We start from the raw sequence: 23,942 nt of genomic DNA on the forward strand, positions 1-23,942 counted from the left end.
CACTTCTGCTATGCATGATATTTATGATGAAACTACTTCTATGCTTGATACTACTGTGCCACTTGGTGAATTTCTTGATGAACAACTTGCTAGGGTTAAAGAGAATGAAATTATTGAAACTGATAATATTGATGAAAGTGATGATGAAGACTCTCCCCCTAATAAATATGAATTGCATGTTGTTCCTGTGTGTTATGTTATGGAAAAAGAAGCTGCTAGAGCTATTTTAGCTTGCAACGGTAGATACAAGCTCAAGAGGTTATTAGCTAAATGGAAGCAGAAATCTCTTAATGCTAGAATGAAACCTGAACCTGCTTTTGCTACTTCACCTATCTGTGTTACTGATAAGGATTATGAATTCTCTGTTGATCCTGATATAATTACTTTGGTTGAATCTGATCCTTTTTATGGCTATGAATCTGAAACTGTTGTGGCACATCTTACTAAATTAAATGATATAGCCACCCTGTTCACTAATGATGAGAGAACCCGCTACCTTTATATCCTTAAAATATTTCCGTTCTCATTAAAGGGTGATGCCAAGATATGGTTTAATTCTCTTGATCCTGGTTGTGTGCGTAGTCCCCAGGATATGATTTATTACTTCTCTGCTAAATATTTCCCTGCTCATAAGAAACAAGCTGCTTTAAGGGATATATATAATTTTGTGCAAATTGAAGAAGAGAGTCTCCCACAAGCTTGGGGTAGGCTTCTCCAATTACTTAATGCTTTGCCTGATCATCCTCTTAAGAAAAATGAAATACTTGATATCTTTTATAATGGACTAACCGATGCTTCCAGAGATTACCTGGATAGTTGTGCTGGTTCTGTTTTCAGGAAAATAATTGGACACTTCCTGAGCCAACTCCTGAGCCTATTCCTAAACCAACTCCTAAGAAGAGGGGTGTTCTATTCTCAGTCCTCAGGATATGCAAGAGGCAAAGAAATCTATGAAAGAAAAAGGTATTAAAGCTGAAGATGTTAAGAATTTACCTCCTATTGAAGAAATACATGGTCTAAATTTACCGCCAGTTGAAGAAACATATGATCTTAATCCTTCACCTATTGAAGAAACACATGGTCTTGAGAACCCGACACAGGTAGTAAAGGTAAATTCTCTCTATAGATTTGATGAAGGTGATATTCCTCACTATAAGTCTGCTAGACAATGCTTAGAAGAGTTTGATAATTTTATTGTCAAACAAGAAAACTTCAATGCTTATTTTGATAGACAATTGAAATACAATTCCGATACGCTTGAATACTTGGGTGATTATATATCTAGAGTTTAAGGTGAACTTAAACTCATTAGTAAACATGCTTCTATGGTTACCACTCAAGTAGAACAAGTACTTAAAGCTCAAAATGATTTTCTCAATGAATTAAATAGTAAGAACAATGATTATGCTGTTAGAGTGGCTACTAGAACTGGTAAAATGACTCAGGAACCTTTGTATCCTGAAGGCCACCCTAAGAGAATTGAGCAAGATTCTCAGAGAAATAATTTAGATGCACCTAGTTCCTCTAAAAAGAAGAAAAAGAAAAATGATAGGACTTTGCATGCTTCTAGTGAACCTATTGCTGAAACACCTGAGAATCCAAATGATATTTCTATCTCTGATGCTGAAACACAATCTGGTAATGAACATGAACCTAGTGATAATGTTAATAATGATGTTCATGATGATGCTCGACCTAGCAATGACAATGATGTAGAAATTGAACCTGCTATTGATCTTGATAACCCACAATCAAAGAATCAATGTTATGATAAGAGAGACTTTGTTGCTAGGAAACATGGTAAAGAAAGAGAACCTTGGGTTCAGAAACCCATGCCTTTTCCTCCCAAACCATCCAAGAAAAAGGATGATGAGGATTTTGAGCGCTTTGCTGAAATGATTAGACCTATCTTTTTGCGTATGCGATTAACTGATATGCTCAAAATGAATCCTTATGCTAAGTATATGAAAGAAATTGTCACAAATAAAAGAAAGATACCGGAAGCTGAAATTTCCACCATGCTTGCTAATTATACTTTTAAGGGTGGAATACCAAAGAAACTTGGAGATCCAGGAGTACCCACTATACCATGCTCCATTAAAAGAAACTATGTTAAAACTACTTTATGTGATCTTGGAGCCGATGTTAGTGTTATGCCTCTCTCTTTATATCGTAGACTTGATTTGAATAAGTTGACACCTACTGAAATATCTTTGCAAATGGCTGATAAATCAACTGCTATACCTCTCGGTATTTGTGAGGATGTGCCTGTTGTGGTTGCAAACGTTACTATTTTAACGGACTTTGTTATTCTTGATATTCCCGAGGACGATAGTATGTCTATTATTCTTGGAAGACCCTTTTTGTAGGGGCTGTTATTGATTGCAACAAAGGCAATGTCACTTTTCATGTTAATGGTAATGAGCATACGGTACACTTTCCGAGGAAACAACCTCAAGTTCACAGTATCAATTCTATTGGAAAAGTTCCATCAATTATTTTTGGAGGTTTTGAATTTCCTCTTCCTACTGTCAAGAAGAAATATGATATTCTTATTATTGGGGATGTGCATATCCCCGTTGAGGTAACATAGTGTTATTCGAAATTTCTCCGGTTTCATGTTATTTGGAATGAGTTTATTAACAAGACCTGATCAACCTTGTTAGTGGATTCCTTTTGATGAGCATGAGATGGATGAAACTAGAAGCACAACCTTCTGTACCCTCTCCCTACTTTCTGTTATTTAGTTGAAATAAAGTAAAAATAGTATTTTTCTATCTGTTTTCTGATTTATCCGTGCAATATAAAAATACCCCGAAAATAGAAGTTCTCCAAATGCCCTGAAAATGGAATATGATTTTTTCTGGAATATTTGAGAATATCTGGCACTGAGAACACAGCAGGGGGAGCAAGCACCTGGCCACGAGGGTCCAGGGCGCGCCCACCCCTACAGGGCGCGCCCCCTGCCTCATGGGCCCATGGTGGCTCCCCTCCACTTATTCCTGCACCCACACACTTCTTCTTCCTCCCAAAAAAATCAGCATCCAGCTCAAGCACGAGTTCTAGCTCATTTTGCTGCGATTTTCTATCTCCTTGCTCAAAGCACCTCTCACAAAACTGCTTGGGGAGATTGTTCCTTGGTATGTGACTCCTCCATTGGTCCAATTAGTTTTTGTTCTAGTGCTCTATTCATTGCAAATTTGTGCTGCCTAGCTGACCATGTTCTTGAGCTTGCATGTCAAATTTATATGGTTCCAAGTAGTTCTAATGCATGTTATAGTCTCTAGGCACTTGTAGGAGTAGTTGCTATCAATTTTGCTGAGCTTGGTTCACTTTTATTTGAAGTTACTAAAAATTTCAGAATTTTTCATAAAATAATGAAGAGATTTTTGAGGGGCTCATTGAGCCGAAGCTCGAAGGAAAAGCAGAGTGAAGAAGCACAGAGGCCCAAATATAATCTGCCTCGCACCGCGGAGGTTCGGCCGTGTGATTGGCCTTCCGATGATTTCTTGAGAGAATCCAGGATTTATGATGATTTTTATGAATTGGCTGAGAATGCAGGCCTCACCGACTTCCTCCGCGACCAACGCGAACAGTATCTCTTACTCACCAATACTTTTGTGCAAAACTTCTACTATTATCCTAAGGAATCACCTCCTTCGGTAGAGTTTCATTTATATGATGTGGTTAAGAAGATGCCACTAGATGAATTTTGCAAGGTTTGCAAAATACCTTTTGAGGGTAGTTTAGAGGAACCACATCGTAAAGATGTGGATGGGTTTATTGACACTATTACTGTGGGGGAAACCAGGAAGGTTTCCGATGCAAGAATCACTAGCATACATTTTCCTGTTTTACGCTACTTTGCCATATTTGCTAGTCGTTGCTTAATTGGTCGCCGAAACTGTGGAAACCTCAGTGTTCCTGATATTATCATTTTGTTACATGGTTTATTCTGCGATAACACTGTTAGTATGGGCGGTATTATTGCTAAACGGTTAAGTTTGAACCGTACAAAGGGCCCCATCTTTGGAGGTATTTATGCTTCACGCCTTGCTGCACATTATAACATACCTATTAGGCACTATGAAAAAGAAGAAAAATTGCTGCCCAATGCTTATTTAGATTATAAGAGTATGATAGCGCATGACTTTATTGTTAAGAATAGGGAAGGGGCTCTTAAATACAAATTATTCTTTGATAAACATCACCCTGAGACTATTACCTTGCCTGCTCCTTCCTTGTTTAATTTATCTACAGGTCTGTATCTCATTCCGTTGGTGGCCATTTACGCCTACCGGAACCCTACACCAGCCACGGAGCCGGAACCACAATTTGAGCCTCCACGACAGTCTAACTACCAGTGGGATCCGGAGATGATTTCCAACCAGTGGCAATCAGAGTCTTCTTCATCTCAGTACGACCCCGGCTACAACTATGGATATCCGCCAGGCCACCCGTGGCAATAAACCAACTTAGGTCAAAAGCCTAAGCTTGGGGGAGTATGTATTTCCCACCGACATTACATTCATGTTCACACACACTCATTGCTAGATGTTGGTGCTCATACTTTTTCACTGTAATATCCATGCTAGTTTATTTTCTTTTTCTTGCTTTCTTCTTGTGTGTTTGATAAACCTTAAGAAAAACCAAAAAAATTAGTGTAGCTTTTATCTAGTTTGCTTTTCTCGCTGTAGTATTAATAATTAAAAAGAAAACCCAAAAATATTTCCCGTCCTTCTTTTGCTTGTTGGGAGCTTTCCCGTGTAAATAGTTTTATTTCTTTTCTTTTCTTTGGGGGTCGATAGGAGAAGACTATAATTAAATTGTTGAAGTGGCTCTTATATGCATTATTGTTGATTTAACCGAGCCCATATTGCCTTGTCTTCTCCTGTTTATTGAATGCTCGCAGATTCCAGCTTAGTCTGATGCACGTGCACTCTTATTATTATTCACATCGTTCGGTCGTGCAAGTGAAAGGCAATTATGACGATATATGATGGACTGACTGAGATGAGAGAAGCTGGTATGAACTCGACCTCTCTTGTTTTTGTAAATATGATTAGTTCATCGTTCCTGATTCAGCCTATTATGAATAAACATGTTTGCAATGACAATTAGAGATCATAGTTGCTTATGCCATGCTTGATTAGCTATGAGTTATAATGGTTTACCTTGCGTGCCAACATGCTATTAAAATGGTTGTGATGTGGTATAGTGGGGTGGTATCCTCCTTTGAATGATTTAAGTGACTCGACTTGGCACATGTTTACACATGTAGTTGAAACAAATCAACATAGCCTTCACAATATTTATGTTCATGGTGGATTATATCCTACTCATGCTCGTACTCAATGTTCATTAATTTTAATGCATGTTCATGACTGTTGTCGCTCTCTAGTTGGTCGCTTCCCAGTCTTCTGCTAGCCTTCACTTGTACTAAGCGGGAATACTGCTTGTGCATCCAATCCCTTAAACCCCAAAAGTTATTCCATATGAGTCCACTATACCTTCCTATATGCGGTATCTACCTGCCGTTCCAAGTAAATTTGTATGTGCCAAACTCTAAACCTTCAAATGAAATTCTGTTTTGTATGCTCGAATAGCTCATGTATCAACTAGGGTTGTCCGTATCTTCCATGCTAGGCGGGTTATTCTCAAGAGGAGTGGACTCCGCTCCTCACTCACGAGAAAATGGCTGGTCACCGGGATGCCCAGTCCCATGCTTTATGCAAACTAAATCAAAATAATTGCAAACAAAACTCCCCCTGGGACTGTTGCTAGTTGGAGGCACTCGTTGTTTCGAGCAAACCATGGATTGATGCTTGTTGGTGGAGGGGGAGTATAAACTTTACCATTCTGTTTGGGAACCGCCTATAATGTGTGTAGCATGGAAGATATCGCCATCTCTTGGTTGTTATGTTGACAATGAAAGTATGCCGCCCAAAATGCTATTTATCTCTACTTTAAAATCGAGCTCTGGCACCTCTACAAATCCCTGCTTCCCTCTGCGAAGGGCCTATCTATTTACTTTTATGTCGAGTCATCACCCTCTTATTAAAAAGCACCAGCTGGAGAGCACTGTTGTCATTTGCATTCATTATTATTAATTTATATTGGGTATGACTATGATTGGATCTCTTTTACCATGAATTACAATGTCTAGTCAGTCCTTGATCTTTAAAGGTGCTCTGCATTTATGTTTTGCGGTCTCAGAAAGGGCTAGTGAGATACCATCTTGTTATATCATATTATGATTGTTTTGAGAAAGTGTTGTCATCCGATATTTATTATTATCGCTCGCTAGTTGATTATGCCATTGACATGAGTAAACATGAGACCTAAGAGTTATTATGAATGTAGTTAATCATAATCTTTGCTGAAAACTTGAATCCTCGCTTTACATATTTACAACAACAAGAGCAAACAGAGTTTGTAAAAGTTTTTCTTTATCACTTACAGTTTATCAACTGAATTGCTTGAGGACAAGCAAAGGTTTAAGCTTGAGGGAGTTGATACGTCTCCGTCTTATCTACTTTTCCAAACACTTTTGCCCTTGTTTTGGACTCTAACTTGCATGATTTGAATGGAACTAACCCGGACTGACGCTGTTTTCAGCAGACTTTCCATGGTGTTATTTATGTGCAGAAACAAAAGTTCTCGGAATGACCTGAAACTCCACGGAACATCTTTTTGGAAAATATTAAAAATACTAGAAGAAAAATCCACGTCAGGGGGCCCACACCCTGTCCACGAGGGTGGGGGCGCGCCCCCCTGCCTCGTGGGCCCCCTGACGCTCCACCGACCTCAACTCCAACTCCATATATTCGTGTTCGGGGAGAAAAAAATAAGAGAGAAGGATTCATCGCGTTTTACGATACGGAGCCGCCGCCAAGCCCTAAAACCTCTCGGGAGGGCTGATCTGGAGTCTGTTCGGGGCTCTGGAGAGGGGGATTCGTCGTCCTCGTCATCATCAACCATCCTCCATCACCAATTTCATGATGCTCACCGCCGTGCATGAGTAATTCCATCGTAGGCTTGCTAGACGGTGATGGGTTGGATGAGATCTATCATGTAATCAAGTTAGTTTTGTTAGGGTTTGATCCCTAGTATCCACTATGTTCTGAGATTGATGTTGCTATGACTTTGCTATGCTTAATGCTTGTCACTAGGGCCGGAGTGCCATGATTTCAGATCTGAACCTATTATGTTTTCATGAATATATGTGAGTTCTTGATCCTATCTTGCAAGTCTATAGTCACCTACTATGTGTTATGATCCGGCAACCCCGAAGTGACAATAATCGGGACCACTCCCGGTGATGACCATAGTTTGAGGAGTTCATGTATTCACTATGTGTTAATGCTTTGGTCCGGTACTCTATTAAAAGGAGGCCTTAATATCCCTTAGTTTCCGCTAGGACCCCGTTGCCACGGGAGGGTAGGACAAAAGATGTCATGCAAGTTCTTTTCCATAAGCATGTATGACTATATTCGGAATACATGCCTACATTACATTGATGAATTGGAGCTAGTTCTGTGTCACCCTATGTTATGATTGTTACATGATGAACCGCATCCGGCATAATTCTCCATCACCGATCCAATGCCTACGAGCTTTTCACATATTGTTCTTCACTTATTTACTTTTCCGTTGCTACTGTTACAATCACTACAAAACCCAAAAATATTACTTTTGCTACCGTTACCGTTACTTCCATATTACTTTGCTACTAAATACTTTGCTGCAGATACTAAGTTATCCAGGTGTGGTTGAATTGACAACTCAATTGCTAATACTTGAGAATATTCTTTGGCTCCCCTTGTGTCGAATCAATAAATTTGGGTTGAATACTCTACCCTCGAAAACTGTTGCGATCCCCTATACTTGTGGGTTATCACTACTTTGAAGCACAAGTGTGGTAAAAGGATAGTAACATTGTCCCTTCTCTCTTTTTCTCTCATATTTTTTTTATTTGGGCCTTTTCTCTCTTTTTTGTGGCCTCTTTTTTTTTAGTCCGGAGTCTCATCCCGACTTGTGGGGGAATCATAGTCTCCGTCATCCTTTCCTCACTTGGGACAATGCTCTAAAATGATGATCATCACACTTTTATTTACTTACAACTCAACAATTACAACTCAATACTTAGAACAAAATATGACTCTATGTGAATGCCTCCGGCGGTGTACCGGGATATGCAATGAATCAAGAGTGACATGTATGAAAGAATTATGAACGGTGGCTTTGCCACAAATACAATGTCAACTACATGATCATGCAAAGCAATATGACAATGATGGAGCGTGTCATAGTAAAAGGAACGGTGGTAAGTTGCATGGCAGTATATCTCGGAATGGCTATGGAAATGCCATGGTAGGTAGGTATGGTGGCTGTTTTGAGGAAGGTATATGGTGGGTGTATGATCTCGGCAAAAAGTGTGCGGTATTAGAGAGGCTAGCAATGGTGGAAGGGAGAAAAGTGCGTATAATCCATGGACTCAACATTAGTCATAAAGAACTCATATACTTATTGCAAAAATCTACAAGTTATCGAAGCAAAGTATTACGCGCATGCTCCTAGGGGGATAGATTGGTAGGAAAAGACCATCGCTCGTCCCCGACCGCCACTCATAGGGAAGACAATCAATAAATAAATCATGCTCCGACTTCATCACATAACGGTTCACCATACGTGCATGCTACGGGAATCACAAACTTTAACACAAGTATTTCTCAAATTCAAAACTACTCAACTAGCATGACTCTAATATCACCATCTTCATATCTCAAAACAATTATCAAGTATCAAACTTCTCATAGTATTCAACACACTCATAAGAAATTTTTTAATTGGATGCCTATCATCACTAAGCAAATTACCATGCTGTTTTGTAGGACTCTCAAAATAATATAAGTGAAGCATGAGAGAACAATAGTTTCTATAAAACAAAACCACCACCGTGCTCTAAAAGATATAAGTGAAGCACTAGAGCAAAAACTATATAACTCAAAAGATATAAGTGAAGCACATAGAGTATTCTAATAATTTCTGAATCATGTGTGTCTCTCTCAAAAGGTGTGTACAGCAAAGATGATTGTGGAAAACTAAAAAGAAAAGACTCAAATCATACAAGACGCTCCAAGCAAAACACATATCATGTGGTGAATAAAAATATAGCTCCAAGTAAAGTTACCGATGGAAGTAGACGAAAGAGGGGATGCCTTCCGGGGCATCCCCAAGCTTTGGCTTTTAGGTGTCCTTAGATTATCTTGGGGGTGCCATGGGCATCCCCAAGCTTAGGCTCTTGCCACTCCTTGTTCCATAATCCATCAAATCTTTCACCCAAAACTTGAAAACTTCACAACACAAAACTTAACAGAAAATCTCGTGAGCTCCGTTAGCGAAAGAAAACAAAACACCACTTCAAGGTACTGTAATGAACTCATTCTTTATTTATATTGGTGTTAAACCTACTGTATTCCAACTTCTCTATGGTTTATAAACTATTTTACTAGCCATAGATTCATCAAAATAAGCAAACAACACACGAAAAACAGAATCTGTCAAAAACAGAACAGTCTGTAGTAATCTGTAACTAACGCAAACTTCTGGAACTCAAAAAAATCAGCCAAAATAGGAAGACCTAGAAAATTTGTTTATTGATTAGCAGCAATTGGAATCAATATTCTATCATGTTCTGGTGATTTTTAACAATTATTTTCGTGAACAGAAAGTTTCTGGAATTTTCTGCAAGATCAAATAACTATCATCCAAGAAGATCCTATAGGTTTAACTTGGCACAAACACTAATTAAAACATAAAAACAAGTCTAACCAGAGGCTAGCAAATATTTATTCCTAAACAGAAGCAAAAAGCAAAAAACTAAAAATAAAATTGGGTTGCCTCCCAACAAGCGCTATCGTTTAACGCCCCTAGCTAGGCATAAAATTAAGGATAGATCTAGGTATTGCCATCTTTGGTAGGCAATTCTTCAATGAGGCATCTATTATCCTTAGGAGTTTCTTTCTTTTTATTGATTATCAAATTTTTAGGCACAAGATCGGAAAATTCATTTGTAACTAATGGTTCCTTAATGATAGCAAAAAGATTGGGATGAATACTTATAGATTTGAGATCCGCAATTTCCTTACTAGATGATTCACCCTTATTTTTAGGAACATACATAAGCTTGGCAATTTTAGTTGGGGAACTTGGAGTATTCTTTACGGAAGAAAAAGCGGTCCCCAAGTTGGTAATGATACCCTCAAGTTTATCGATTCTAGTGGAATCCTGATTTATTCTTTCATCAACTATGGGTTCCTTCTCCTTAATATTTTTCAGAGTAACTCCTATTTTAGATCCATATTGGGTAATTTGGTTGTGGATCTTTTTATCCAAATTTTCAATTAACTCTACGGTAGCAACTTTATTTTCAATAATTTCAAGTCTTTGCATTACATGCTCCAAAGTTAACATAGTTCCATTAACCAAAAGGGGTGGTGAGCCAAACAAATCTATCATAGCATTATAAGAATCAAAAGTATGGCTACCCAAGAAATTCCCTCCGGTAATGATATCAAGGATATATCTGTACCAAGGAGTAGCGCCTACATAAAAATTGCGGAGAAGAACGGAAGTAGATTGCTTCCTGGTAGATCTATTTTGAGCATTGCAAATTCTATACCAAGCGTCTTTTAGATTTTCTCCCTCCCTTTGCTTCAAATTAAGAACTTCATTCTCGGGAGACAGCGGAGAAGAAAGGGGACTAGCCATAATGACAAGCAAGCGATCCAACACACGAGCAAACAAGATACGGGCAAAAAGAGGCAAACGGAAAAGAGAGGGCGAATAAAACGGCAAGGGTGAAGTGGGGGAGAGGAAAACGAGAGGCAAATGGCAAATAATGTAATGCGGGAGATAAGGGTTTGTGATGGGTACTTGGTATGTTGACTTTTGCGTAGACTCCCCGGCAACGGCGCCAGAAATCCTTCTTGCTACCTCTTGAGCACTGCGTTGGTTTTCCCTTGAAGAGGAAAGGGTGATGCGGCAAAGTAGCGTAAGTATTTCCCTCAGTTTTTGAGAACCAAGGTATCAATCCAGTAGGAGGCCACGCACGAGTCCCTCGCACCTACACAAACAAATAAATCCTGGCAACCAACGCGATAAAGGGGTTGTCAATCCCTTCACGGTCACTTACGAGAGTGAGATCTGATAGATATGATAAGATAATATTTTTGGTATTTTTGTGATAAAGATGCAAAGTAAAGAAATCAAACTAAAGACGGCGACAGAAATAGCTAAGTGTTGGAACATTAATATGATGGAAAATAGACCTGGGGGCCATAGGTTTCACTAGTGGCTTCTCTCAAGAGCATAAGTATTACGGTGGGTGAACAAATTACTGTTGAGCAATTGACAGAATTGAGCATAGTTATGAGAATATCTAGGTATGATCATGTATATAGGCATCACGTCCAAGACAAGTAGACCGACTCCTGCCTGCATCTACTACTATTACTCCACACATCGACCGCTATCCTGCATGCATCTAGAGTATTAAGTTCAAAAGAACAGAGTAATGCTTTAAGCAAGATGACATGATGTAGAGGGATAAACTCATGCAATATGATATAAACCCCATCTTGTTATCCTCGATGGCAACAGTTCAATACGTGCCTTGCTGCCCCTACTGTCACTGGGAAAGGACACCGCAAGATTGAACCCAAAGCTAAGCACTTCTCCTGTTGCAAGAAAGATCAATCTAGTAGGCCAAACCAAACTGATAATTCGAAGAGACTTGCAAAGATAACCAATCATACAAAAAAGAGTTCAGAGAAGATTCAAATATTGTTCACAGATAAACTTGATCATAAACCCACAATTCATCGGTCTCAACAAACACACCGCAAAAGAAGATTACATCGAATAGATCTCCACGAGAGAGGGGGAGAACATTGTATTGAGATGCAAAAAGAGAGAAGAAGCCATCTAGCTAATAACTATGGACCCGAAGGTCTGAGGTGAACTACTCACACATCATCGGAGAGGCTATGGTGTTGATGTAGAAGCCCTCCGTGATCGATGCCCCCTCCGGCGGAGCTCTGGAAAAGGCCCCAAGATGGGATCTCACGGGTACAGAAGGTTGCGGTGGTGGAATTAGGTTTTTGGCTCCGTATCTGGTAATTTGGGGGTACGTAGGTATATATAGGAGGAAGAAGTATGTCGGTGGAGCAACATGGGGCCCACGAGGGTGGAGGGCGCGCTCCCTACCTTGTGGCTTCCTGGTAGCTTTCTTGACGTAGGGTCCAAGTCCTCTGGATCACGTTCGTTCCGAAAATCACGTTCCCGAAGGTTTCATTCCGTTTGGACTCCGTTTGATATTCTTTTTCTGCGAAACTCTGAAATAGGCAAAAAAACAGCAATTCTGGGCTGGGCCTCCGGTTAATAGGTTAGTCCCAAAAGTAATATAAAAGAGTATAATAAAGCCCAATAATGTCCAAAACAGAATATAATATAACATGGAACAATCAAAAATTATAGATACGTTGGAGACGTATCATGGAGCCACGAGGGGCCCACGAGGGTGGAGGGCACGCCCAGGGGGTAGGCGCGCCCCCTGCCTCGTGGCCTCCTCGTTGGTTCCTTGACGTCCACTCCAAGTCCTCTGGATCACGTTTGTTCCAAAAATCACGTTCCCAAAGGTTTCATTCCGTTTGGACTCTGTTTGATATCCTTTTTCTGTGAAACACTGAAATAGGCAAAAAAACAGCAATTTGGGCTGGGCCTCCACTTAATAGGTTAGTCCCAGAAATAATATAAAAGTGTATAAATAAGCCCATTAAACATCCAAAACAGAATATATAATAGCATGGAACAATCAAAAGTTATAGATACGTTGGAGACGTATCAACATGCGGTGCCCCCATGTGTGGTTTTGGTAATTGATGACATTCTCTAAGGACTAATGGTTTCATTGAGTTATATTTGAAGAATTTGTCCATAGGCATTTCTTGAAGTCCATGTATTGGTTTCAAGGAGTTTATGAGTTGACCAAGGTGCTATTAAGGAATTATCTAAAGATTGGTCATGTGAGAGTTGAGCTTATTGCGAGCATGTCTTGAAGAAGAAGATTGTGTGATCATTCATGCTTACCTTCAAGGCGTCATCCAAATGAAGAGAGTTGGAAAGGTTCAAGGTTGATCAAGACTAAGTCAAGAGTGAATCAAGTTGATCAACTCACAAAGCGTAGAATATGTACCGAGAGGGATCAAGTGATCCCATGGTATGGTAAGCATTGTCCATTATGCTTTGTGTACTAACCCATGATCTACGTGTGAGTTCTATGTGGGGTTAGGTTTGTTTCCACGGGTTTGCATCAAGAGGAAGATCTCATACAACCCATGGAGGATGACATCAAGTGGTGATTGTCATCAAGTTTGCGGTGTGCAAGTTCAAGTGGAGCATCACGAAGAGATCATCCTTGAAGCTTGCCGTCCATTGTGGTGTCAATGGACTTGTGAAGATGTGCCAAAGAGTGGCTCACCCATAGTGGAGTATGGGGGAGCAATCAACTAGCCTTCATTGAGCCAACACAATCACGAAAGGTGGTCCAACTTGAGGGAGTCAAGATCATCATCATCTAGCTCAAGTGGACTTCGTGCAAGGCAAAGGTTTGCCCTTGATAGGTTTTATATTTTACCGGTCTCCTGGTGGTAGTGGGGAGACCGGTTATAGGATCGATTGTCGTACTATCAAGGGGGCTTCTCGATGAGTAGCTTGATCGTATCGTTTGTAGAGAGCTCAAACCATTGCATCCTTGCATCATATTTATTCGTTCTTGTTTGGTTCTTCTCCTTGTGATATTTGGAGCTTATGGTCGTTATTGGATGCTACTCGTCGTCATCTTTCCAACAAGCTTGAGTTTGCTCAATTCGGAGCTCATATGCAGAAGTTGTGGCAGTTTAGGCTTTATTGCATCCTCTATTTTCTCTGTTGTGTTCCTGAAAGCCTCAAGCGTTAGTACTGCTCTCTAGAGCGGTAGTACCGCTTGTAAGCGGCAGTACCACGGCCCTGTGCCGCGCGTACTACCGCTGCTTCTGGGGATGCGTCTTTTCGTGTCGGGTTTCACAGTAGTAGAGTGGTAGTACCACTTATAAGCGGTAAGCGGTACTACCTCTCCACTCGAGCGGTAATACCTCTTATAAGTGGTAAGCGATACTACCTCTCCTCCCAAGCGGTAGTACCTCTTATAAGTGGTAAGCGGTACTACCTCTCCCCAGAGCGGTACTACCTCTCTAGCAGAACTACAACTCGTGTTTTTCTCTCTCATTGGGCTTTTGACCGTGCTAAGCGGTAGTACCGCTCCTCCAAGCGGTAGTACCGCTTGTGCACGACCTAAGCACATAACGGTTGGATTTGGGAGGTCCTATAAAAGGGGGTCTTCTTCCCCATTGAACCTTATCTCTTGAGCTCGTGTTCTTCCCCCATGGTTGACCTTCTTCGAGCTTGCTAACTCTCAATCCCTCCATGGATTCTTGCTAGTTTTTGAGGGAAAAGAGAGAGGAGATCTAGATCCAAATTTCCACCAATCACTTTCTCCTCTATGTGAGGGGAACCCTTTGGATCTAGATCTTGGAGTTCTTTGTGTTCTCTTCTTTGTTCTTCCTCTCGTTTTCCTCCATAGCTTTTGTTGCTTTGGTGGGATTTGTGAGTGAAGGACTTGGGCACTCTGTGTGCCCTTGCCATTGCATTTGGTGCATCAGTTTGAGTTCTCCACGGTGATACGTGGAAGTTACAAGTTGAGAAGCTTATTACTCTTGGGTGCTTGGTGCCCTTGAGCTTGTTCCTCTTGGGTGCTTGGGCGCCCTAGACGGTTGGTGGTGTTCGGAGCTCGATCATTGTGGTGTAAAGCTCCGGGCAAGCGTCGGGGTCTCCAATTAGGTTGTGGAGATCGCCCCGAGCAATTTGACGGGTACCGGTGACCGCCCCAAGGGTTGCCAAAGTGTACGGGTTCGGTGATCGCCCCCAAGGGTTGCCATTTGTACGGGTTTGGTGACCGCCCTCAAGGGTCCCTTAGTGGAATCACGGCATCTTGCATTGTGAGAGGGCGTGAGGAGATTAAGGTTGCCCTAGTGGCTTCTTGGGGAGCATTATGCCTCCACACCGCTCCAAACGGAGATTAGCATCCGCAAGGGTGTGAACTTCGGGATACATCGTCGTCTCCGCGTGCCTCGGTTATCTCTTACCCGAGCCCTTTACTTATGCACTTTACTTTGTGATAGCCATATTGTTTCTTGTCATATATCTTGCTATCACCTAGTAGTTTATCTTGCTTAGCATAAGTTGTTGGTGCACATAGGTGAGCCTAGTTGTTGTAGGTTTTATGCTTGACAAATTAACCGCTAGGTTTATTCCGCATTTGTTCAAGCCTAAACCGTATTTATTTTAAAAATGCCTATTTACCCCCCTCTAGGCGACATCCACGATCTTTCACCCGGAAGATAGCCTGAACCTCGGGGCTCTGCGAGATGTGGAGGTGCTGCCATGGGCACGACGCGTCCATTCTTTGGAGCCAAAGCCAGCGCATGCATAGGGATATGCCCATGCGGTGAAGGTCCGTAAGCCCGAGGCCCCCAAGCGAGGTAGGGCGGCACACCTGCTGCCGGTTGATGAGGCAGTACCCGCTTCTTGTGTCCTTGCGTCCGTAACACAGGAAGTTTCGGATGAGCCGGTTGATCTGCTTAAGCACAAGTGGGTTGATGGCCATGGCGCCAGCACTCAGTGGCGGAGCTTGGCCTCAATTCTAGGGGGGGGGGCAGTGAGCTGGGGGGCAAATAATATATGTTTTAGGCTAATTTTCTTTGACATATAGGCCAAATGTTAAGGGGTATAGTAGAAAATTTTCATGGGCTGGGGGGGCCACCACCCAGGTTGGCCCCTGAGAAGCTCCTCCACTGGCCGGCAGAGTGCGAGGCGGTCGCCGCGGGACATCATGGACGCCCACCAAGGAGATAGACGACGCTCCAGCTTGTCGACCAGCGGCTACAATGTGAAGGCGCTGACCTTGCCACCATCACCATCACCACCACCATCCTCTCGGTCGCCACCCACCACCGACCACCATCACCATTCCGAAGAGAGCCTTTGGCTTAGGTCAAGTTCTCCCCACGAGTGAGCTCCCAATACTTTCTTGCGGCCATTATCGTTGTCCAAGAATAACATATAGCATCATCTTCAACTTGATTGTAGTTGTGAGTTTGTGACCTTGACGACCTCGTGCTTGCTTCGGTCACCTCCTCAAGTTTGTCTCTATAGGCCACCTCCTCTTCTTCCATATCCTCTTCGGCCACCTTTGAATGAGCCCAAATTGAATCATAATTGAGATCATCTAGCCCCATCGTAGCCGAGGACTCCAAAGTTGCCAAGAATTCGGTCGTGTTCATCTCCACACTACGACAGCAAAACCAACAAACTCCATCATCGGCCACCAAAAATCACTGTCAAATTTGTTGGCTGAAATTTAAAAGATGTTTTTTTACCTTGTTGGCATTTCGTCGAGCACTTGGGGCGGCGACCCTTCTTGCCGGCTACAGCGCCCGGATGCGCTAAAGCAGTGGCTGTAGGGAGACGCTGCACGAGACCGCGACCGTGGATGTGGCGCTCTTCGCGGTCTCCTCGGCGAGGGCCGACACCGCAACTGTCGGTTTTCTAGCTCTCTTGTCGCCGGCGGGAGCGTCGGGAGGGCGGCCGACCGTCGCTAGAGAGGCAGTCGCCACTCCGGTGGCCTTTGGCGCGGTTGGAGCTGGTGCTTGTGGCCGGTGGAGCTTTTTCATCCCCAATCTCTTTTCTCGGCGCGGACGACAGCCTGGGGGTGGTTTCTGGCAGCAACAAGCCTACGGGGTGGCGGAAGGGTCTTGGCTATCAATTCTGGCAACAGAGCTGGTCATCGGTGGCGATGGCGGCACGTGGGGGCGGTAGCGGCGGGAAGGACGCAGCTGCAAGGGGGGGGGGAGAAAGAGGCGCGCAACTTTTACTCGGCCGCGCAAGCGTCGTGTATATTTAGGCGGCTTGGAGGACATTTCCGGCGCAAGAGTAAAAATTATACTCATAGATTTTAGGAGTTCGGATAGGCGTGGCATAGAGGAGTAAAACCGAAATTTACTCCTTTATAGATTTGGGATCGGCTAGAGTTGACCTTAGTGTCCTAGAGTACATTGTCACTTCTGGTACTTTGTATTTCATGTTTGCACATTTAGCAATTCGACATCTTATTTGGATTAGTGTTGTGCCAATAAGTTTTCGATCAAGTTTTCCGTGATGGGAGGCGGCGATATATGTTGTTGTTTCTTTTTGGTTTTGAGAACAAGATCCAGGCATGCTAACACTATAGCTGAGCCGGGCCTGGGATTTCATCTCTTGTTCCTCTGGTTCATTCTGAAACCTGACAATGCTTCATAATTGACCTTGTCAAAGAATGTTCCCATGATTTACCTGACGACAATCATTTGCAGATTGAGTTAATCTTGTACCCCTATAGATCTGCGTTGGCTCTCAATCACTGATTGTTTGTTTGAATTTCAACAGCATCGTATCATCTAAAAACTAGGGGTCCGGCAGTACAACACTTGAGAACCATCATCCAAAGCCTGACAAAACCATCCACCTCCTAAGCCAAACAAAATACAAGCACAAAATAAAACACACATTTTAGTATTTTACTCCAACTCAAAGCTTGCAGGAGGGCGCGGGGGTTCGGGGTAACGACTCAGATAAACCCAGTAGGCGTCGGGCACGGGCCAGCTGTGTGTTGATGAAACAAAAAATCCCAAGTCAGAAAGCTCAACAATTTATCTGCGTGCAACACAATGAAAATGTATTGAGACAGGTCGCAAGGATGCAAGGACCTACCTGTGAAATTCAGACTCTTCTGTAGCCTCGACAGCAGCAGCAGCAGTCCTACAACAGATTCATCAAATTTGTTTCTATTAGCATATACAAAGATAACAGGGTTAGACAGATATGTATGATGCGGTACGTTAATATTGTTAGTTATTACCACTGAACTAATATTGTTATAATTTCTAAGAAAGATGAGGAGACCTATGTAACTTTAAATCAATTCAGTGAGTGCAAAATTAAGTAAAGAGGACACATGGCTTTCTAATTCAAACTGCGAGTAACAAATCAAAGATGATAGACTAACAACCAGTCTGATCCAAATTCAGTAACTGTCGGTTGGATTTAACTGCAGAAGATCAAAAGGATCTTGCAAGCCCACTCCCCCAGCACACGAATACTGTACATCAATAGCACTTGGAGCAGTTGCACCAGACTTAAAAAAGAAAATTATCAGGAGTATTACAATTTTTTTTTTTGAAAAACACATATCTTTATTCATTTGCAATAACAAGCATCGTTTATGAGGATTGGTACAATTTCACTCAAAGGCTCCTCAAACCAGTCAAAAGTTGAAGAAGCTAACTTAGCAAATGAATATACAGGAGTATTACATGAATATACAGGACACGCATACATACCGTTTTGCATCAAAACGCCTGATGACTTCCAGGATTATATCCCTTGGCAGATAAGGAGTTTGTTCCATGTCATAGAAGTTCATGCCAACAAAGTTCCCATCAAAATCAACAAGGGGCCCTCCAATCCCAGCCTGTATATACATGCACCACAACCAAGTTGAAACAAACGATTAAATAAGGGGAATAAAATCATATTGTGTAGTTCATGCTTTCATGAAACTATTTATCTCCAACATGCAGGAAAGACATAATTAAGAAAAGTCAGCAACAGTGTACCTTGGTAATTGTACAAGTGGACATCCGAAGCTCTTTGCAATCAAATCTGCTACTTTCACCAGTCACAGCCCCGTTCGTGGCCATTAACTCGCCTGATTCGAAGGCGCGCCCTAGAGCTACTACCTCATCAGTTTTAGATGGTTCATCAAGGTTTGCCGCACAATAACTGCAGGCACCCTCGATGCTGACAATAGCTGCATTATAGTGCAAGTCATAATGTTGCAATGTCCCGTCCACACGTCTTTCGCTCGAAAGGCACACTTCAATCTACAATAATGAAGTGGGACATAATGAGTAGCACCTCAAATGAACAAAAACAAGGAAATAATGACCAGCGGCACCAACCTTCAATCCAGGATGAATGTTGTTTTCTTCACCAGAAGTTCTAACTAAACTTGCTGAAGTCAGAACTCTTGCAGTGGATCCATCGCACACTATAATTACACCTGTGCAAGCAAAATGCTTTCTTCTTTTCTCTGCATTAACAAGTGACCAAGTAAGGGAAAAGAAATATTTGAACCTAATGAGCTTACAACAGTACAATCACCCTTGTCGTGCTCCCCAGTAGAATCATATTCTACGATGAATGAAGCAAGTGCCACAACACTTAGAGACATCTTTGAAGCAACTGTCCTGGTTGGTTCACTCCAATTACCGTTGCCGAATTCATCGTCAAAACCCTCTTTCAAGTACATGCCATCTGGTTAAATAAGCATGGCACATCAGTGGATTTGCCAAAACAAAGCTGTCAAAATTTGAAACAGCCGGGAATAGTCCTCACGGTGGATACAAACTACTCACCATCAGCAAACTTTGGCAAGGGATGACCAGCAGTCCTTAGCATCTCATTTGCTCTATCCTTAAAGTCTGGTACATCAGGTTGAAGCGATCCATGACAATGCATTAGTAGTGATCAGCATAATCAAAGTAAATTCTGGTGCAACAAAGGTGAAGCAATTCACCATGCAACTGCTGGCAAAATCGAAAGCACCCACTCACCATCACCGGAAGCAGGCCAGGGAGCAAGTATACGTTCAAGTTGGTCGTCAGTGAGTTCTGCTACAGGGTGAAACAATTAGTGATCCGATGATGATTAAAAGCTTAGTAATAGCCATTGTTCGGAAGATTGTAATTTGATGACTTGCTAGTTATAGTTAGCATAATAAATAGGATAATCATGATACTGTAGATGACATTATGAGTGAACTGCTTGGATCTCCCTTTTGGTTCAGGGCTGAATGTGTGTTAGTATATCCATGCACTAGTGTGAACTGGCTAGCAGACCATGTGTTAGTATGATTAAATCCATTAACTTAAACTAGCCTTGTGCAGGGCATGAGAACCCAAATATAATTATTTGCAACTAACATTAGAAAATGATAAAGAACTGCCAGCTAGTGCATATAGTCTCAAGGGTGATTGTGCTTAGCTTACCTTTCGGACTGTCGCTATAAGATTCTTCTGTCTCATCTGTACAGCGATGATCTTCTTCACTTGCAGCCCTGAATGTAGTAATTGATGCAAAATTGAAGGGTCACCCTCAGGCAGATATCAAATAACTAGAACAAGTGAATGGCCATGATCGAAAAAACAGAGTTTGCAAAAAAGGATAAAATAAAATGAGAAACACGGTTCTAAAGGTTCATTTTCAGGCATGAACGTCAAATAACTAGAACAACTGAATGTCCATGATCGGAAAATACTGAGTTCACAACAAAATAAAAATATCGAACATGAGCAACACAGTTCTGTAACAAGAACAACACAGTGTGACATACACGAATGGATGCAAGAATAAATAATAACAACATTGCAAGAAAATGAACAGCCAATTTACATGTTGTAACAACGAAGGAGGACTATAAAAGTTGTTCGGCATAAGTGTTGGAACTTGGAACACAATCTTACCAGAACATCTCAAGCCCAAGGAGGTCAAAAATTAGATTACTTGGTAGGAATGGAGTTATTTTCCCGCCATAGTAGTTCATTCCAACAATATTCCCATCACAATCAACAAGTGGTCCTCCACTGGCAGCCTAGCACATAAAATAATTTGACACTCAGATTAGCACAAAAATGAATCAATACCACACAGGTTTTTTTTTTTTGCAGCTCTTGGGGCATCAGAAAGTTCACTGCACATAAAAACGATAAATGACATGCCACTAATATTATGAATTCACTGTACAATTGTTGACTTCAACTATGTAGAAAAATCAGAAGGAACATCAACAGTGCACCTCGGTGATTTTGCATGTGGAAAAATTAAGCTCTTTGTCTTGAATTGCACCAGTCAGTGGCAAATTAAGCTCTTCGTTTTGAATTCCACCAGTCAGTGACCCTCTGGTGTACACTAATTTGCCTGAGTCGAAGCACCGCCTTACAGCTAATACCCCGGCCACCGAATCAACTTGCATGTTGTCATCGAGACATGCTACACGAAGATTATGTGAGCGCAGGAAGTGCAGCAAGGAATTGGTGCCGACAACGGCGAGATCGCAAAAGGACGAATGATAGTTGAGCCACCCATCTACCACTTTGCCATTTGGAAGGCGCACCTTGATCTGTAACGATACAGCAAAAGCAACACACATGTTTAATGCATAGCCATTACCAATACCCTAAGCAAGCAGGCAAAGCGCAGAAATATCGGCAGCACAAACCGTCAATGCGCTCCAGTGTTTGTAACCTACTGATCCAAACAAACTTCCCGTGGTCAGAAAAGAGGCCCAAGGCAGTTTGCTGTGAATAACCATGCCTGTGCATTCAGATTGCAATGCCTCTCCTGCATAAGAAAATAATTATTTCAGTCATTAACTACTGGTGGTTAAATACATACACAGAAAATGTGCATATATGGTGGTATAATCACCATCAAATGAAGCAAGGGAGACAATGCTTGGAGACAACTTTGAAGCGAGTTCTTGACTGAGGTCACACCATTCGACATCAGCCTCGTGGATAGGAGATGCATGAGGTTCATGGTTCTTATCTTCACTTTGCCTCACTTGAGCCGTTTCGACACGAGCTACCTATAATGGAATCTGCGTTGGAGGTACCTATAAGGGACGAGAGGCTGAACTGAAACACACTGACTTCATATATGTACACTTCAGCGCGAATTGATTAACAGACCTATGTTAGTATAACCATTAGGAAAGAGTGGTTGTGCTTAGCTCACCTTCTGAACTGAAGCTCGATGGTGCGGGCTCCAAACAGTCCCTGCAGTAGAAACTAGTAAATTTTATCAAATGCAAATAGTCTTTTTTTTTTGCAGGATGTATTTGGTTTCAGTCCCAACTAACTGGCACAACCAATATTTTGGCATGACGACCAAAGCAAAGGCATGTCCAAATTTTTGGTAAGTTGATGTTGTTTGGATTATATTTTGGCCAAATTGCTAGGTTTCTAATTGGTTTGTAGCCAGTCCAAAGAACAATCAAATCAGGCTGGGCAGCCATTTTTTGTACAGCCAGCTTTGGTTGTGAACCAAACACATTCATAGACTTCATTATGCGTTCTGTACTTTTCACCGGTGCGATTAAAGGATTGAAGTATAGATGACATACCGTATCCCAACTTTGCACAGACATTTATAAATTTGATTGATTGGTACGAATGGGGTTATCCCTTCTTCCGTACAGAGGTTCATCCCAACAATACTCCCATCAACTCCAACAAGAGGCCCACCTCTTCCAACCTAGCCAGCACAAAAAATAGCCTGTGATGCTTGCCTCAAAGGAGAGGGTTAGAAAACTCAAGGCAGAGAAATCGACGGCGCACCGCAGTGATTTGGCACGTGGACCGTTCGCCCTCGAGTCCACTTGGACTGTCAGCCAGCATCCCACGGATGACCGATAATTTGCCTGTCTTGTACCGACAACTAATAGCAAACAGGTCACCGGAAGACTCATCGACTTGAGTTCTGTCACGGATACGTGCTGCACAAAGATGAGGGTAGGGCCCAATGGTCACAACAAGCATAGCGGGAGTCGCGCTGTAATATTGCAGATGTGCCTTCGCCGCTCTCCTGTTTGGTAGACGCACTTTGATCTGCAGTGATACGACAAGAGACAATGTGCATGCTGCTGAAAAACAAGATATGCAAGCGATGGAATGCAAAATTTAAAATTGGCAGCACCAACCTGGCATCCAGGGAGAAAAACTGAGTCTCTAGTAACCAGATCTATAGATGTGAGGAAAGATGTAGCGTATTGATCGCTTTCGACAACTATGCCCGTGCATCGAGAATGGATCCCTGTACCTACACAAGGGCACGGTCACCGCAGCTTCGGTCATGATGATGAATAAACATGCTACAAAGATGGAGAAGCAATTTGCACATATAATAGTAGTACTACTACTACGATCACCGTGATACGATACGAGCGGGACGATGCTCAAAGCCAGCTTCGAAGCGGATTCCTCGCTGAGCCCTCCTTTGATCAGATCTTTTAACGCTTCGTTCCGATGCGAGTCTCCTAGTTGACAGAAGCATTATATATTTATATATATGTGAAGGCTCTGAACAAAAATCTGTAGAAATAAGCGCGGCAGAGAAGGATTGGCAAGAGGTGGCTCACTGGCCCTCTGGCCCAGCTTGCGTGTTTCCTGCCTTGGACTTGAGCTCGCTCTGCTGCTTCTCTTGACTTTCAGCATGTCTCCGGCCCTTGAGAAAAAGGGAAATTCAATATTTAAGCCATTGAGATACTCGGTACATTATGATTTTCTTTTTGAAACAGTTACACAATCATCTCGACGTCACAAGAGCCATGCTGCTAACTCCAAATTAACCAGGATAGTATATATACAGATTAATAAGTGGAAGGGCATGCAGATGAGGAGGATCGGCCGGAGTTGAGAGAGAGATGGGCATCATCGTTCTGGGGTACAGGAGGAGAAGAGAAGAGAAGAGAAGATGGGGCTTACATCATGCCGTCCGCCGTGCTCCTCTGAGCCAGGTCGCCGGCCGCCGGAGGGCGCGCTCCTTGCCGGCTGCTGCGTGCGGGGCGGAGTTACGTTTTTTTTTTTGAGAAAAAATAGGGCAGAGTTTCGTGAGGGCCAACCTGGGCCGTGGCCCGCCAAAGCAAGCCTTCTTGGAGCAGAAGAACAACTCGTTCCTAGGCCCAA

The 23,942-nt window shown here is 42.3% G+C and overlaps 1 protein-coding gene across 1 annotated transcript; it reads right to left on the reverse strand.

Annotated features, from left to right (window-relative positions):
- Nucleotides 1–17,184: 17,184 nt before the first annotated feature.
- LOC109732550 (uncharacterized) lies at nt 17,185–19,310 on the reverse strand. Its single transcript, XM_045229204.1, has 4 exons — nt 18,813–19,310; nt 18,537–18,667; nt 17,908–17,955; nt 17,185–17,799 (listed from the first exon to the last, which is right to left on the reverse strand). Exons 1-4 carry the CDS (start codon nt 18,894–18,896, stop codon nt 17,715–17,717), a joined length of 348 nt encoding a protein of 115 aa, XP_045085139.1. The 5' UTR covers nt 18,897–19,310; the 3' UTR covers nt 17,185–17,714.
- Nucleotides 19,311–23,942: the final 4,632 nt, after the last annotated feature.

The sequence above is a fragment of the Aegilops tauschii genome, chromosome 1, assembly GCF_002575655.3.
Source record: "Aegilops tauschii subsp. strangulata cultivar AL8/78 chromosome 1, Aet v6.0, whole genome shotgun sequence".
In the NCBI taxonomy this organism is placed as follows: domain Eukaryota; kingdom Viridiplantae; phylum Streptophyta; class Magnoliopsida; order Poales; family Poaceae; genus Aegilops; species Aegilops tauschii.